The 14,017-nt window shown below is 61.4% G+C and overlaps 2 protein-coding genes across 3 annotated transcripts in view; one reads left to right on the plus strand and one right to left on the minus strand.

Annotated features, from left to right (window-relative positions):
• The window catches only part of MPRIP (myosin phosphatase Rho interacting protein), a 72,830-nt gene extending 72,242 nt beyond the window's left edge, over positions 1 to 588 (minus strand). For both annotated transcript variants that reach the window (XM_084216789.1, XM_084216790.1), the window contains exon 1: positions 65 to 588. In XM_084216789.1, the coding sequence (XP_084072915.1) occupies positions 65 to 184 (120 nt within the window). In that variant the 5' untranslated portion in view covers positions 185 to 588. The remainder of the gene's footprint in view (positions 1 to 64) is intronic.
• A 9,890-nt stretch (positions 589 to 10,478) lies between these two features.
• On the plus strand, positions 10,479 to 13,980 carry TNFRSF13B (TNF receptor superfamily member 13B; the record flags this gene model as incomplete). The annotated part of the gene is made up of 6 exons (XM_084216246.1): positions 10,479 to 10,584; positions 11,196 to 11,336; positions 11,785 to 11,912; positions 12,005 to 12,266; positions 12,721 to 12,921; positions 13,706 to 13,980. 6 exons carry the CDS (start codon positions 10,479 to 10,481, stop codon positions 13,978 to 13,980), a joined length of 1,113 nt encoding a protein of 370 aa, XP_084072372.1.
• Between the last annotated feature and the right edge of the window lie 37 nt (positions 13,981 to 14,017).

Here is a 14,017-nt window from a genome sequence, read left to right on the forward strand (position 1 = left end):
CTAGGGGCGGGACGCCGCGGTAGATTTTGGGGGGAACACAGTGGGTTTTGGGGAAAGGTCCCACCTGGTTGAGATCCTCGTCGTTGAGCAGGTGGGACTCGCGGGGCTTGAAGCAGTTCTGGCACTTGCTCTTGTTGAAGATGTTGGCCTGGAACTTCCTGCAGGGATTGTCCTTGGCGGCCATGGCGCGGCCCGCGCCCGCTCAGCGCCCGCTCAGCGCCCCGCGGAGCGCCCGCCCGCCGCCGCGCCCATCGCCGCCGCCCCGCGCCCGCGGGGGGCGTCACGCGAACGCAAAAAACCAACACAGAACCCCGGGGAATACGGCAGGAAAAATCAAAAGAGGGAGCGCAGAGCAGGGCGGCCGCCTCTGATGCGGCTCAGCGGGCGCGCATGGCCGGGCAGCAGCGGCGGAGCGCGGAGAGGCGGCGCTGCCCGCGCCGTGCGGGGCCGGGCCGGGCCGGGCTGGGCCGGGCCGGTCGGGACGATGAGGGGCGGCGCGGGGGTCGGTGCGGAGCGGGAGCGGGACCGAGGCCGAGCGTGCGGGCGCTGCGGGAGCCGCTCCCGACTGCGCCGCCCGCAAAGTTTCCAGCGCCGCGGAGCCAGGCGGAAAGAGGGCGGGGCCGCGGCGCGGACGGACGTGCCCGCCCGCCAATGGCAACGCGCCTCCGCCCCTAACGGATGGCCGCATCGGCCAATAGGGAAAGAGAAAAGGGGCGGTGCAGCGGGGCCGCCTCGGCCGCGGGGGAGGGGCGGTGCGCTGACAGCTGGGGCAGGATCGGCCCCCATCGGCTGCGTTCGGCTCCGTTCGGCTGCGTTCGGCTCCGCTCGGGCCGGCTCGGCTCAGCCCGGCTTGGTTCGAATCGGATCGGCCCAGCTCGGTTTGGCTCAGCCTTGCCCAGCACAAACTGGCTTGGCACAGCTCGGCTCTGCTCAGCCCAGCCCAGCTTCCTTCAGCCCGAGTCAGTTCAACCTGACTTGGCTCAGCCTGGCACAGATAAGCTCGGCTCAGCTTAGCCTGGCACCGCTTTGTTTGGCTCTGCTTGTCCCAGCTCAGCTCTATCTCTCAGCACGGCTCAGCTTAACTCAGCATAGTATGGCTCAACACAGCTCAGCTCAGCTGGGCTTTGCTCAGCTCAGTTTGTCCTGGACCAGCTCAGTTCAGCTCAGCCCCCTGTAGGAGCAGTTGTCCGGTGCCCCACATAGAGCTCATGACCTCCCCACACAGCCCACCCCCAGCCGTGGGACACACGGTGACACAGGGTGACAAACCCTGACCCTGTCCCCAGCCCTGGCACACGAGGGCACACGGGGGTCACCAACCCTCGGGCGCTCACATTAGGTGGGGACAATGTCCCTCACACTCCTGTGGCACTGGGACAGAGCAGGGACAAAGCAGGGACAGGGGTGCACGTCCCAGCTCAGCCACGTCCCTGCTGTGCCACTGCCCTGGGGCCAGCTGGGAGCTCCTGTTTGTCCAGTGAATTTTTATCCGGTGGAAACCGGCAGGTAAATATTCCTGACCAGCTGATAAGGACCCGGTGAGGCCACAGGCTTGGCCTCCCGCTCTGCCCCTGGGCTCTGGCCGGGGAAGGGACCTCAGTGGAGCACCACTGGCTCAGGAGAGAGGTGGGAACGCTGACCCCGGGGCAGGGGGACAGGACAAAGGTGCCAAGTGACACCTCCAAAACGCACCCAAGACTGGCACATCCCACCCCAGCCAAACCTCAGCACGGCACAGAGCATCTCCTGCTCATCCCAGCGCTCCCCAGAGTGTGGGACGGGGCCCTGCTATGAGGAACAGACACGTGGATCTTCCTGGATTTTTGGGGCCAGGAAAAACCCGTCGGAGAGGAGGTGATGGCGTGGTCCCCTCACGCCTGGCGCTGTCCCGGTGTTTGATGTGGGGCCCGGCCAGGGCGGCCTCGCCACGCCGGCTCCGCGCTGTCATCCCCAGTAAATAGAGCCCAGCACAATTGCCTGCTTGTTTATTAATTTTTGCTTCATCAAAGGCAGCTTTAATCATCTCTCTCCCTCCTGCCAGGGCCACTCGCAGCACACACCGTGTGCCACGGACTGGGGTGGGACAGCAGGGCACCGGTGACCCCAGGGCATCCGAGCCCACGTGCTGACACCAGACCCCCACACGTCACCGTTTTGGGTGGATTTCCCCACCTTTTCCTTGATCCTAATGTTATAAAAGCAGCATGACCCTACCCCAGGAAGAGAGGATTTTCCCCTCTGGAATGTGCAGACCCTGCTGCCCCCGCTGTGGGTCCAGGGTTCACCTGGCACACCACTGCAGAAATCCTGCTCCGTGGAGAAGGCTGGATGATCCCCCCAACCAGCTCTGCTCCTTGCCTGATTCCCCTTTCCTCCCTCCCTGCTTCCATCCCCGATGCTGGATTATTCCAACATTGCTTGCTGAGGACCTGGCATCCCACAGTTCCTACAGGTGCCCAGCGCTTCCTTTCCCATGCCAAAGCCCCTCTGCAGCTCCATGGACGCCTCCACGCGTCCTCTTGGTCCCCAGCCCTCCTCCTCCTCCTCAGGGCACGGACCCACAGACTGCAGGAATCCTCCAGGAGGGAAGGGGCTGTTCCCTCCCTGTTTCCCGGGGCACCGTTCCCCAGGGAAGGGCAGGGAGCTGGCGCAGGGCGCAGAGCGGTCCCTGCGGGCTGTGCCTGCCCGTGGGCTCGGGCCGTGACCCGGCGCCGCGCTCGGCTCCGCCGGAGCCCGCAGCACCTCGCGGGACGCGGCGGCTGCCGGGGCTGGCTCCAGCCTCTCCAAAAATCCAGCGGAACGGGACCGGCTTCTGCACAAACCTGTCGGGCCGCATTCAGCCGTGCCGAGCCGCCCGTGTGCCACGTTCGGTGCTGCTGGAACCTCGCTGCGGCATCCCCTGCGTGCCCCAGATGCTGGCACCGGTGTCCCCAAGGTGTGCCATGGGGCGGGTGTCCCACCCCATCATCCCATCCCATCCCATCCCATCGCCACCGCTGAGGCAATGCCCGGCTGGGGCTGCCCTGTCTCTCCGACCCACAGCCAGTTTTTTGTTGGTTTTTTTTTTTTTTTTTTTTTTTTTTTTTTTTCCGGAGAAGTTTTCTTAAATGAGGGCAATTAAAACAATGGGAAAATGGAAAGTTTTTGTCAGGGAGCCGCAGTGGAAGAGGGGGAAGGTGCTGTGGTGAGTCAGCCTTCCAAAAAGAAGCCCCAGCGCCAGGTAAACAAGCTGCAGAGCAGGAGGTGTTAGTCACCTGCCCGGCCTGCAGAGGCACCGGCAGAGCCCTGGGGAGGGGGTTCGGCAGCTGCAAACCCCCGAGAGAGGAGAGAGGAGAGAGGAGAGAGGAGAGCAGCCCCTGCTCCTGTCACCCCAGCACCACGCACTGTCCCTGCCCGCCGGGATGTCGCCGCTCTGGGGACGCGGGCCGGGGGCTGTGCCGTGTTTTCCCCGCTCTGGTGCCGCACATTTCCCATTTTTCCGCAGGGCCGGGCAGGGCCAGCACAGCCGGGTGCTCCTCCCGGGTGGCCATCGCTCCCCACGGGACCTTGGGCAAGTCACTGAATGCCTCCGTGCCGCCAGCCCGCCGTCATTACCGCGGAGACAGACAGACAGACAGACAGACAGACAGATGGATGGATGCCCCGGGGAAAGGGCAGGAGTCACGGCTCGGAGCTGGCGAGCCCTGGGATCCACACTGGGTCCAGGTCCCCCCTCTTGCCCCGCTCCACCTGGAGTGGGAGCATCCCATCCTGTGTGGGATGCTGGATGCAGCCCCTGGGACCTGCAGGGATCCAGAGCCTTCCACAGCCCTGCCTGGGCCACACTTGGCAAAGGAAACACCGACCAAAGGAGGCTTGGATGGCCCTCATGCCACCGTGTGCCTTGTAGGGGTGAGACCCACAGGGGAAGAATCCATATGGGGTGAAAAACACCTTCCTGGATGGAGAGCAAGGCCCCTGGGCTGCTCTGTGCCCAGCTGTCACAGAATCAGAGAGTGGTTTAAGTTGCAAGGGACCTTAAGGACCATCTTGTCCCACTCTCTGTCCCAAGGCAGGGACACCTTCCACTAAACCAGGTTGCTCCAAGCCCCATCAATCCCAATTTTCCCACTAGGAAAACTGAAAGGACCCAAATGATCCACTGGAGGAAATCCACAGCTCTCAGCTGCAGCTGATGCAGTCCAGAGGGGAGGATGCAGCTTCCATGGGGCTGGAAAAGCCCATGAGGATGGTCCAGAGCAAGCTGCACATGCATGCAGAGGCTTGATCTTGTCCCAGGAGCCACAATAAATCCTGTCCCACCAAGCAGAACTTTCCTCTTGTCCAGAGATGCCAAATGTCTGCGAGTTCATACCTAACTCCTAAAATTGATTCATTACACCCACAGCTGGGTTATCAGTGCCTGCTGCTGCCACCAGACCTCGCTGTGCTTTAGCAGGGAAATCCATCTCTTTTGCTCCCACCTGGTTTTCCCCACCTTTTGGCTGCTGGGCAGGGCAGAGGGGATCCCCCTGTGAGGCTGCCTGCCCTGCCCTGCCAACCCCCTCTCACCTCAGCAGCCCTGCTAAAAAAAACCCCACCCTGTGCAAACCCCAGTGCTCTCAGCCCCCTTGGCCAGAGCTGCCAGCGCAGCCCTGGGATGTCTGCTCTGCTGGCTCCATATAATGCAAGTTCTACAAATGAAAATGTCACATGGCCCTAAATTAAATACTTTGGAGAAACCCATTATAATGCAGCAGCACAATTAGCTTTATCAGCCAGCCCAGAGTCATGCCAAAAACCAAAGCCGACTCACTTGACAGGAGCTGCCATCCATGAAACCAAGCTAACGACCTTAATTATATTTTTAGCTTCTAATTTTTGGCTGACACTGTCCTCAATTACCCAGCCCATAATTTGTGCAGGGACGGCGATCAGCCTCACCTGGCCTGTAATTCCCAGGATCAGCCCTTTTATTCCTTTTAAATATTAAATTGACTCCCACTGGCCACCCTCCAGTCCTCTGGAATTTCCCCAGGGTTTTAGTGTTAAAAATTAACAGCAGAGCTCCCGGGCAGGCTGCAAACCCCTTCCCATGAGGGTTCTGCCAGGAAAACACCTCTCCAGAGAGAATTCAGCAGTGAGGACAAGGAGTTGTTCCCACCAGGTCAAAACTCCACGTAATCAGATCAGCTGTTCTGGCCAAAGATTGTTCTTTGACTCATCTCCCTCATCCCCCACCCACGCTTTACACCTCAGCACACAACCCTGGCACTGAACCCTCCTTTCCCTGCTCCTTCCCTACGCATTTTTAGGGCTTTTCACTCATTTCTGTGCCAGGCCTCAGCCAACCCAGGTCTTTCCCCATCTGGCCATCCTCGGTCTCCAGCTGGCCGCTGGGTTTGGGGAGCACAGCCTGAGTTTTGGTAAAATGCTTTCTTTTCCTGATCTGCGCTGGGATTTGGCAAGGAGGCTGCTGCAGCCCCACCCTGCTGAGGCAGCTCTGGAGCCGGGGTCACCCAGGGCTCTCCCACTGCCCTGGCACAACCTCTGGGAGGGTCAGACCCTGGCACGGGGTGCCCAGACCCCGGTGGGCGCTGAGCATCCTCGGGGTGATGCCCAAGGGGTGGTGCCAGGACGAGGAGCAGAGGAGGAATGGAGAAATGGGGCAGTGTGGGGTGTGAGGGGGGTCCTGACCCCCCCGGATCTGGGGGTGCCAGCCCGGGGGCTGCATCCCACCTGGACGTGTCCAAGGCTGGGTTGGATGGGCCTGGAGCAACCTGGGATGGTGAGAGGCGTCCCTGTGCCTGTCAGGGGGTGGAACTGGACGGGCTTTAAGGTCCTTTCAGACCCAACCATTCCATAAATTGTGATTCCCCCTGGCCGGGCTGGGGCGGCCGCGTTGGAGGATTCCGGGCTGCGGAGAGCCGGGCTGGGCTGGCCAAGGGTGCCATCTCCTGGGGACAGACACACAGAACAGAGCCTGGGACAGACCAGATCCTGGGGACAGACACACAGAACAGAGCCTGGGACAGACACACAGAACAGAGCCTGGGACAGACACACAGAACAGACCCTGGGACAGAACAGAGCCTGGGACAGACACACAGAATAGATCCTGGGGACAGACACACAGAATAGATCCTGAGACAGACACACAGAATAGACCCTGGGACAGACCAGATCCTGGGGACAGACACACAGAACAGAGCCTGGGACAGACACACAGAACAGAGCCTGGGACAGACACACAGAACAGAGCCTGGGACAGACCAGATCCTGGGGACAGACACACAGAACAGAGCCTGGGGACAGACACACAGAATAGATCCTGGGGACAGATACACAGAACAGATCCTGGGACAGACACACAGAACAGATCCTGGGGACAGCCGTGCCCATGAGCTCCGCACAGCAGTGGGACAAGGAGCAGCACCTTGGGGCTCCAGGGGGACAGCCCGGGCACACGGGGATGGCCCTTCACGAGTGGCAGTGCCACGGCTCTGCGGAGCCCCGGGTGTCCCCAGGGCCCGGCGGCAGCGGTGGCAGTCGTGCAGTGACTCTGGGGTGTGCCATGAGGCGCTGGTGACAGGACAGGGGGGATGCCCGGGGACAGGCACATCCTGGCCCCAGCGCCCCGCAGGGAATTGGGGTGACAGAAATGAGCCCTCGGAGCCGGCTGCGCTCAGCCCGGCCCCGCAGTCGGCAGTTTCGGCCGAAAGAGGCTCCTCTTCCCCTCCTTCCCCCACTGCTCCTCTTCCCCTCCTTCCCCCACTGCTCCTCTTCCCCTCCTTCCCCCACTGCTCCTCTTCCCCTCCTTCCCCCACTGCTCCTCTTCCCCTCCTTCCCCCACTGCTCCCCTTCCCCTCCTTCCCCCCTCGGCCCCTTCTTCTCGGGTCCTGCAGGGAGCAGGTGTGCGAGCAAACGTCCTGGCCGAGGCTCTGCACCGCTGAAAGCAGCTGGGCTGAGGGCAGGAAATCATCCCAGCAAAGCTGCTCAAGGGGAAGGCAAAGCAGCCCCTAAAAGCTTCAGAGCCAAACGTCACCCACCCTGCCTGCCTGTTACCTGCAGCTCTCCTGGCAGCACTGCCATTGGGGCAAGAGCACAGCAGAAAAACAGATTTTGTTGTCAGGACAAAATTGGGCTCTGTCACCCCAAAGAGAGTGTGGCACCTCCAGAGCCAGGTGCAGAGGGGCACTGCAGGATGCAAAACCATGTGGGGGATGCAGAGGGATGCAGAGGGATGCAGAGGGATGCATGGCACTGGGAGGATGCACAGGGAGCTGCTGGTTTGAAAGAATGCTGGTTGATGCTCTGGGGAAGAAGTGAACTCAGCAGAGGAAGGGTCTAATCCAGAAATCCAGAGCAGGGGGCTGGTGGTGGCTGCTCAAACCACAGGAACAACCCCAGGCACGGCAGGGTGGCTGTGAGGCAGGAGCTCATGGGGCACCATGTCTGGAGGTGCTGCAGAGCCCCCGAGCCCCCAGGGGCTGCAGGAGGGGTGATGGTGTCTGGGGCACTGGGGCACACGGCCAAGGAAATGGGGCTCCAGCCCAGCCAGCCCCAGAAGGGTACAGCTTAAAGCACACTGCCTGATCCCTGCTCAGCCAGGAGGGACAAACCACCCCCAAGTGCTTCTCACTTCCCTCCTGAGGGCTCACCAGGGTGGAAACTGCAAGTGTCTGGTGCTATTTACAGAGCTGAGTTTCCCCTGCAAAACCCCGAGAGCAGCGGGCTGGGGCCACCTCTCCAGGGCCATCTCCCTGCTCTGCCACACTCACCCAGCTCAGGCAGTGCCAAAATCGTGATTTCCCTCCCCGGGGGAGGCTCAGCACAGCAGTGATCTCATCCCTTGTGCCAGATACACGGCATGTGGCATGTGGCAGTGTCCCTGTGGCCGTGGTGCCTCCTCTGCTGGTCCTTGCCCCAAGCCCTGAGGTGCTCTGGATGGTGCCAGAGCTGCTTCCCACCCTCCTTCAGGCTCTGGGATCTCATGGGCCATATCCAAACACGAGGTGCTGGGCTCCTCTGGGCTCTGCTCCCCACGAGCAGGACCAGCCTCCAGTGTCCCTGCAGCAAAACATCCTCTGGCCTCTGCAGCTCCACGGGGCAGGCACAAACCAGGAGGTTTTGAACCAAACAGAAGAACCCTTGATGCTGCTCCACGAGTGCTTTTAGTAACAGGTATTGCTGCTTCCTTCCTCCTTCAGCTGCTTCTGCAGAAAGGTCCCTCTGGGCTGAGCTGAGTCACTGCTCTGCCACGCTGCCAGCACCTCGTGTGCTGCCACAGCCGTGCCCAGCGTCCCTGCAGGAGCAGGGACAAACCTCTGGGGGCTGCCAGCAGGGCAGAGGGGGCTCTTTGCCCCTGTGAAAACAAGCTGTGCTATTAATGAGTTGGTAATGTGCTATTAATGAGTTATTAATGTGCTGTTAATGAGTTATTAATGCTCTGTGGCCCCAGCACAGCCAGGACTCAGCTGCCCAGGCAGGGCATAGCACAGCCCTCCTGCCTCCCAGACATGGATGCTCCTGAGAATATCAGTGTTTAAGGCACCTCACTAAAAAAATAAATAAATAAAAATCAGTGTTTAAGGCACCTCCCTGGGCTCCAGAGATGCTCTGTGAGCTGTGAGCAGGGGACAGGACAGCAGCTTGTGCTGACCATGCTGGGGACAAGGAGAGGATGGATGCTCCCAGCAGCGCCTGGTCCTGGCAAGGTGAAACACCTTTCCCTGAAGGAAGCATCCCCCTGGCACAGGCTGCAGCGGTGGAACCACCCCTGGAGGGATCTGAAAGGTTTCAGGTGGCACCTGGGGACGTGGCAGTGCTGGGGGCACGGCTGGGCTCCGTCTGAGAGGGCTTTTCCAACCTTTGTGATTCTGGGATTCTGCTGCAGGAGCAGGTGCTGGGAGCTCCCACTCCACCAAGGCCCCCTGAAACGTGCCCACCTGGCCCAGGACACCTGTCCCTGCTCCTGGTGACACATCAGCCACCCCACGCTGTCCCCAGCAGCCCAGGGAGCCGGGAGCCAATGCAAGGCTCTGAGGGTGCAGCCAATTTGCATGGAAGGGCCTGGGGGGAGCCCCAGGAAGTGCCGAGCCAGGCATTAACCAAATCTCTCTAATAATAACCCCGAGCCATGCAGGGGCTCAGCGCTGCTGCTCGAGGGGCCATGGCTGGAGCCCAGGGGGAGTAGCCACTGCTGGAGAGCCAGATGTGAGTGACCCAAGGAGGGGCTCTGGGGATGGGGTGGGGGGTTTGGGGGCCAGGGCAGGGCTGGGGATGCTCCCAGTGCCAGCAGGGAGGGGAGGCTCTGCTCAGAGCTCCCAGCCTGTTGGAGGGGTCAGTGCTGTGGGGCTGGAGAGGGAATCACAGGATGGTTTGAGCTGGTAGGGAGCTGAATTCTCATCCAGTGCCACCCCCTGCCATGGCAGGGACAGCTTTCCCTGTCCCAGGTGGCTCCAAGCCCTGCCCAACCTGGCCTTGGACACTTCCAGGGATGGAGCAGCCACAGCTTCTCTGGGCAGCCTGTGCCAGGGGCTCCCCACCCTCACAGGGAAGAATTTTTTCCTAATAACTGATCTAAATCCACCCTCCTTCAGCTTAAAGCCACCCCCCCTTGTCCTGTGGTTGCTTCAAGCTTGGCACGAGGGGTCTGTGGGGGAATTCAGAGGGTCCTGGTGGTTGAGAGGCAAAGACTCACCTGGCTCTGCTGGAAAATCCATGGCTGAGAAGTCCATGCTGGGAGAACCACATGTACCTTGGGACTCCCCAGGGAGGGGAAGATCTGTCCTAGAAGAGACCAAACACCTCCTTGGAGGTGTCCTTGCAGCACCTGGGAGGGAGCTTCCCAGGCTGCAGCCCCTCAGCTTTAACACAGCCCCAGATCTGCTTCCCATCACTTATCCCATGGGAAACCCCCCCTGGGCCAAGCATGGCTCAGCTCCCTGCCTTCCTGCCAGCCCTGGGGGCTGCTCTGGCTGCAAGGCCCAGGTTTGTTCCCAGAGCATCCCAGGAGAGCAGTGGCCTGAGTCTGGCTCTGCCCTGGGGATGTCTCCAGCCAGCTCCACAGAGTCATTATTTAATTTCATAGCAATGGTAATGGAACAGCATCCCAGTGCAGAGAGGATTTCCCCCTGGGAATGGGGGGGGTTTCTCTTGTGCTGCCCCAGGCAGGACCCAGCCCATCCTGCAGGGAAGGTGCTGGCTGGGCAGGGGCAGGGCAGACGAGCAAAGAGCCCAATCTCAGTCCTGGAGAGAGAGAGGAGAGATCCTGGCAGAGCACAGGGATTTTCTGTATAAAAATCAAAGGTTTGGCTCTGCCAAAGCAGCAGCTCAGCCTTTGGGCACGCAGAGCTGACAGTGCAGCTTGGGGAAGTTCTGAACCTTTGGGCCCATCAGCAGCAGCATCTCCCACCCTGCAGGAAAGAGCTGCAGCTCCAGGAGGGCTCTGGGGAGGGACGAGGCTCTCGGGAGCCCTCTCAGGCAGCAAAGGGCTCATGGCCAGCCCTGCCCCCCTCCTGCTGGGTCTGAGCCTCCTGCAGCTGCAGACCCTGCGTGTGGCACAGCCCAGGAGCTGTTATCAGCCAGCCAATTCTTCTACATGTGAGCTCTGATGGTTTTTGAGAGCTGCTCCTGTGCCTCTGGCATCACATTCAGGGCACGAGGGCACTGGGAGCACTGGGGCAGCAGAGGATGGGACAAGCAGCCCGTGACAGGGACAAGAGCACGTCCACCTCCAGCTGGCACTGGTTGAACTGGTGCCTAAAGCCTCCTGGGGAGATTTCCCTCCTTCTTCTGCTCTGACATTTCTTATTCATCAGTCTGGTTTCACTATGACACCAGAACACCCAAGAGAAAGGGAGGAATGACACACAGGGTGGCGTTTCTGGTACCTTCAGAAAAGCCTGTAAGGGCAGGAAGAGTGCCCAGTGCTTGTGCTCCCTCTGGCAGGTGCAGGGACCCCCAGACCCCCAGGGCACAGCTCAGGGCCACCTCTAGGCCGGGGTGGGCTCTCTGTGTGTCCCCTGGGACTGGCACAGAACACACACACAGCTTGAAAAGCAGATTTGGCTCCTGCTCAAGCCTGGGACCAGAGAGGGCTGAGGGCAGCCAGGATCTCCCTGCCAGGGGTCCCAGCCCCAGAAAGGGACGAGGTGGCTGCAGAGCAGCCCCGTGGTGGCCGCCCCACACCCACCTGTGTCTCTGTCCTGCAGCCATGGATGGGCCACGAGCGGGGCAGGATGCCATGAGGAACTGCACTGACCAGGAGTACTGGGACACCCTCGTTTCCCAGTGCATCCCCTGCAGCCTGGCCTGCAGGCAGTCCCTGGCCAGCAAGTGTGATGCTGTGTGTGGTGAGTGCTGGGCTGCCCCTGCATGGAGAGTCAGGGATGGGGCCGAGCTGGGAGGGAGGATCAGAGCCTGGGATGAGCCCCAGGGCAGGCTCGGAGCCAGCTCAGCCTTGCAGAGCTTCATCCAAATGCACAGGGGGATGTGACAGCTCCCCATGGATGGGCTGGGGCTGGCAACAGCTCAGGAGCAGGAGCAGGGACCTGCACCTCTGCACTGCTCCCTTCTGGGGTCACCAGGCTGCACCAACACTCCTGCTCCCGACTGGGCAATTCCCTATTCCACCCTCCAAAGGCAGGGATGTGGATAATGACAAACCCCCAGCCTGGGACAGGCCCTGAGGTGTCCTGGAAACAGCTGGGGAGGAGGACAAGGGACAAATTAACTTTGGTGCCCAGCCCTGTGCCAGCACCCTTCCTGGAGTCCCAGGCTGAGGTGGCTTCACCCATCTAGGGCTCATCCAGCAGCCACAGGTGAACATCTCCTCCTTGAGGGCAGGAGATGCCATTCCTGGCATCCTGAGGCAGGTTTTGGTGTGTCCCAAGCCCCAGGCGGCAGCAGCAGCAGCCAGGAGCCCCCAGGTGAGCCCAGCTGCTTCTGGCTGGCTGAGATCATCCCCTCCCCTCAGCTCTCCAGCCAGACCCCCCCAAATCCGGGTCTGTCCCCCTGGCAGCCCCACAGACAGACGCTGTCAGTGCTGGGGGTGCAGGCAGGTCCCCCCCGAGCCTGCCAGAGCAGCGAGCTGGGCTCGCCCTGCCCTGCCCTGGGGGGATGTGCTGAGGACACCGCGCTCACCTCCCTCCCCTCCTGTCCCCCAGAGTCCATGGACTGCAACAAGAGGCCCGGCTTTTACTACGATGATCTGCTGAAGAGCTGCATCGGGTGCAGCTCGGTGTGCGGGCAGCACCCCCGCGAGTGCGCCCCGTCCTGCGAGCGTGAGTTGGGGAGGGGCAGCAGGGACCCCCCTTGTCCTGGAACTGCCCTCGGGGGTTGGGGGGAGCAGCCAGGGCATCTCTTTCCCATTTTCTCCGTCCTGCCGCGGCCTTTCCCTGCCGTGCGCTGCTGTTTCACAGCCTGGGCAGCCCCCCCGGGCACGGTGGGGTTGGCGGCCGCGGGTCCCACCCGGCTGAGCCGCCCCAGCCCTCGGGGAGGGCAGCAGGAGGGGGCAGGTGGAGCCCCGGGATCCCCAAGTCCTTCCCTGGGGCTGAGACGATCCCTGAAGATGCGGGAGGGCGCGAACGGGGCGTGGGAAGGGATCCCCTCCACCCCAGCCGAGGGGACACCGAGCTGCTCCCAAACCCTTTCCCAGCGGAGCCGCTGGCAGCTCTTTCCCTCCCAGAAAGGCTGCCCGCGGTGTCTGAGCTGTCTGTCTGTCTGTCCCGCCCGCAGCCACGCCCGCGGCCGCGCTGGAGCCGGAGCCGTGCGCGGAGCCGGAGCCGTGGCTGGCGCTGTGGCTGCTGCTGGGGCTCTGCCTCTGCTCGCTCGTCTGCTCCCTGCTCCTGGGCTGGAGCCACCTGCGCAGGAGGGGAGAGCCCGGCTCCTGCCAGCCCAGCGCGGGCCCCTGCCACTGCAGGGAGGACCCTGCCAAAGGTGGGTGCTGGGAGAGGGGGGAGCCGGGGGCAGGCTCAGCTGCCAGGAAAAAGCAGAGCTGTTTCCCAAAAGGGAGGGAGAAAAAGCAAAGACGATGAGAGTGAGCCTGGAAGAGGAGCGGGACTGGAGCCCTGTGCCCGACTCTCCGCCCGAATCCCCCAGTCACAGCTTCCCCCGTGCGGCACCGCTCCAGCCTCCATCCGGAGGGCGAGGGGACAAAAGCCAACCCTCTTCCAAAATGAACACCTGTCCCACAAAAACCCCACAAGTTTTAGTTCTGCAGCCAGAAGGGCTTCCCAGGTCCTTGTGTTAGGGAGAACAGGAGAAAGGATAACGTGGAACAATTCAACATGGAAAAGGTGGTTGCATTCTTCCTCCTTTTCTTCTCTCCTGCCTTTCCAAAGAAAAAAATGCCTACTTACCTATTCCTGCACACACATCACACACTCCCATGTTTACATACATCCACCTCAAAGCCATCAATGTCAAAAATCACTGAGGAAGACCCCATGAGCCAGTGTGACACCTGGAGTCCCTCCTGTCCCTCAGGCCATTCCTGTCGGCTTTGCTGAAGGACACAGGGATCCAAGGGTGATTTTTAAGACAAGCCACCAGGTTTGGAGAGATTTTCTGGGTGTTCCAGGGGATGCAGTGAATCCATGCTGGGAGCTGGGTGTCCTCTCCAGGTCCAGGAGCAGCTTTCCACAGGCTCTAGTGCAGCCCTTCAGAGCATCCCCAGGTGAAAGCTGCTCCTGGCCCCTCGGCTGATGCAGTTCATTTGCAGATGGGCTGGTGGAAGCCGCCAGCGTTGGTGAGGGATTCACCGGCATCAGAATCCCAGAGCCAGTGGAAACCTGTGGCTTCTGCTTCCCTGGACATGGCTCTGCTGTCCAAGAGACCAAACCCTGCCCCAGCAGCTCCTGCCACCCCGGGGAAAGGGCTGCTCCCTCCTTCTCTGGGATCTGCAGCACGGGGAGCGCCGGGGCCCTGCCCAGCCCTGAGGACGGCCACTTCAAAATCATCTGCTCTCCTGCCCAGGAGAAGGCGCCCATGGTGTGACCAGAGGTGTTCCAGCACGGGAGCACCACGGAGGGAC

The sequence above is a fragment of the Fringilla coelebs genome (assembly GCF_963513975.1).
Source record: "Fringilla coelebs genome assembly, chromosome: 16".
Taxonomy (NCBI): Eukaryota; Metazoa; Chordata; class Aves; order Passeriformes; family Fringillidae; genus Fringilla; species Fringilla coelebs.